This window comes from Trachymyrmex cornetzi, unplaced genomic scaffold (assembly GCF_001594075.2).
Source record: "Trachymyrmex cornetzi isolate Tcor2-1 unplaced genomic scaffold, Tcor1.1 scaffold78, whole genome shotgun sequence".
In the NCBI taxonomy this organism is placed as follows: domain Eukaryota; kingdom Metazoa; phylum Arthropoda; class Insecta; order Hymenoptera; family Formicidae; genus Trachymyrmex; species Trachymyrmex cornetzi.
In genome coordinates, this window is record NW_017300113.1 from 835880 (window position 1) to 838289 (window position 2410).

A 2410-nucleotide genomic window follows, 5' to 3' on the forward strand; every position below is an offset into this window, starting at 1 on the left:
TGATATCTACGAACAATTGATTTACATGCTTTTTTAAAAGTCTATTATATGACGAATCTATTATACGAAAGATCGTAAAATACGAAAAGAAATTTCGATATAAGAAGGATTTCATGCGATTCTCATGAGAAAGTTCGACGTAATTGATTTGGCAGTATTGTTGAAATATATTGACTTTGAATTATTCTCTCGTGTGCAGCCCCTCGTACTTTTGTCAGCCCATCGGTACGCATGGTTGCGCGCGTGCGTTCGTGTGGGTACAACACAACGAAACATTTGGAGCGACCTTCCTATCCAAAGTAACTTCTCCGGAGGGTTCGTACGTAGCCGGGTGAGGGTAGCCTGTGCCGGAATGGCTGCGGAGAGCATCGAGTCAGTTGGTGTAGAGACTTCACCAAGTGCACCCGCTTGTGTGTCTAATGTCAGCCCGTCCCGATCTGTCAATCTGCTCGACGTGTCGTCGATATAACACGCGTTATCCGATATTTTATCCATTTACATTTCGACACGGGAGATGTAAAATGTCGCGGTGAGACGCCGTAAGGCAAATCGGCTCGTGATATGATCGTACTGTTTGGCAAAAGTCTCGAGGACGATACCGTCGTACGCGATTTCGTTTATTTGGGATAAACAAAGCGGTAGGTTTCAACATTTCATACGCCAGTGTCTCTAGTAATTCTCTTCAAATGACGATTTTCATAATTGTCATCCGCTGTTGGAGTTGCCGGTTTTGACAAAGGTATATATATATATATATACATATGTGTGTGTTTCACTTATACATTTTTCTGCTTGAAATTCAATCATTTTCTGTATGTTATTTATATACATTTTACTACTAGAGATTGCTATCTTTTGTATAAAATTAATTTTTTTTTAAACATATAAAAACAATCTTTCATATCTTTGTGAGAAAACTTTTATATATGATATTTCTCAAATTGCGATTAATATTTTTGTATAGACGAGTATTAATTTTAAAGATGAATATTTTACACGGTTGTCGAAGTGTGAATAAAATTTTCAATGCCGGCTTTTGTCTGTCTGGATCTATTTGATGTACGGTTTTATAAATCGTACCAGAATTGATCATTTGGCACTTGCCTCACATGTTTATTTATTGAATAAATTTGTTGGCTGCTAGCGAAACTGTATTTGATTTTCATTATACATTTTACCATCCGGTTTGACTGGCTATATTTAGTTTCGTTAATGATTGTATTTAATTGCTGTGGTAATATATTCAATATTATTTATTCTCACATGACTAACCATAGACTGTAAATTAGCTGTAAATTAAAAAAAAAAAGGATTTTGAACTTAGAAGATATTTAGTAGACTAGATAGATTAAAGCATTTGCATTTGTATTTTTCAATGTTCCTCTCATGTTATTTATATTTATTATATTATAAATAATCATGTACTTATATAACTGTATTCAGACTTTAATTAGTCCTGTGTTCTTATTATTGCGATATCTTACTTTATCGTAGAATCTCTTTATGTTATATATCGATTACGCTGCATCGATTGCTCTTCTCTCTTTTGCAGTTTCTAGTTCCCTTTCTGGATTTATGTCTTTCCCACCTGCAATGATGTCGTACGATTATCCTCATCCGGTCTCGAGAACGTACCAATACAAGAAGGTATTGCGATCATTATAGTTAAGCATAAACGATAAGCACACATTTTTCTTTTTGTACAACTGTAATGCGAATTAGAAATGTATAATGGCGGACAATTAAGTGCTATTTAATATATTTCATTACGTACGCAAGAAAGATTTAGCAAGTTCACGCAGCTGTTTACATTTCGAACCAAATCGAAATTCACTTATGAGTCACATTCATGAATTGCCGACGGCGGCATGGCACATAGAGAGAGGATTAGAGGCGTATGATTGCTTATCGACGGTTAATTAGCTTCGTGCTGTGCGATAACATTGATACAGTATTTATAAGTAATATTTAATAATGACAAGTACACGTAACGTCGATAATACGAGTTAAGTTCGAGAAATATGAACATACGAAGGATACATTGGCTACGATCAGTAGAACATTTATTTTGCAACTGTTAGAAACTTTCTTCGTTGAAATAGGACTATTTCTCTAAAAATATAATTCAACCTGCATGAAGAAAACGTCCAACAAAATTGCAAAATAAACGTTCTACTGAACATGGTCATTGATACATAATAATTCCATTTATATACGATGATTTCAATTTCATTCACTATTAGATAAATCGATAATCGAGTAGGCGAGTACTTGACAAAGTGTTTCATCGCAGGCGTATATTTATGGCGCGACATCAGCAATTGATTGTTTTTTGCTCGACGACTTGGCACCTGATGTCGTAAGACATAAATTCGTACTTCTTCTCGCGGTTTAATCGCCGAGGAAATCG

General features: G+C 35.1%; 1 protein-coding gene across 1 annotated transcript in view; it reads left to right on the top strand.

Annotated features, from left to right (window-relative positions):
• The first annotated feature begins 393 nt into the window (after positions 1-393).
• LOC108768291 (transcription factor HES-4) overlaps positions 394-2410 on the top strand; it is a 7758-nt gene continuing 5741 nt past the window's right edge. The window contains exons 1-2 of the mRNA XM_018518674.1: positions 394-739; positions 1553-1647. Coding sequence (XP_018374176.1) covers positions 1576-1647 — 72 coding nt within the window. The 5' untranslated portion in view covers positions 394-739; positions 1553-1575. The remainder of the gene's footprint in view (positions 740-1552; positions 1648-2410) is intronic.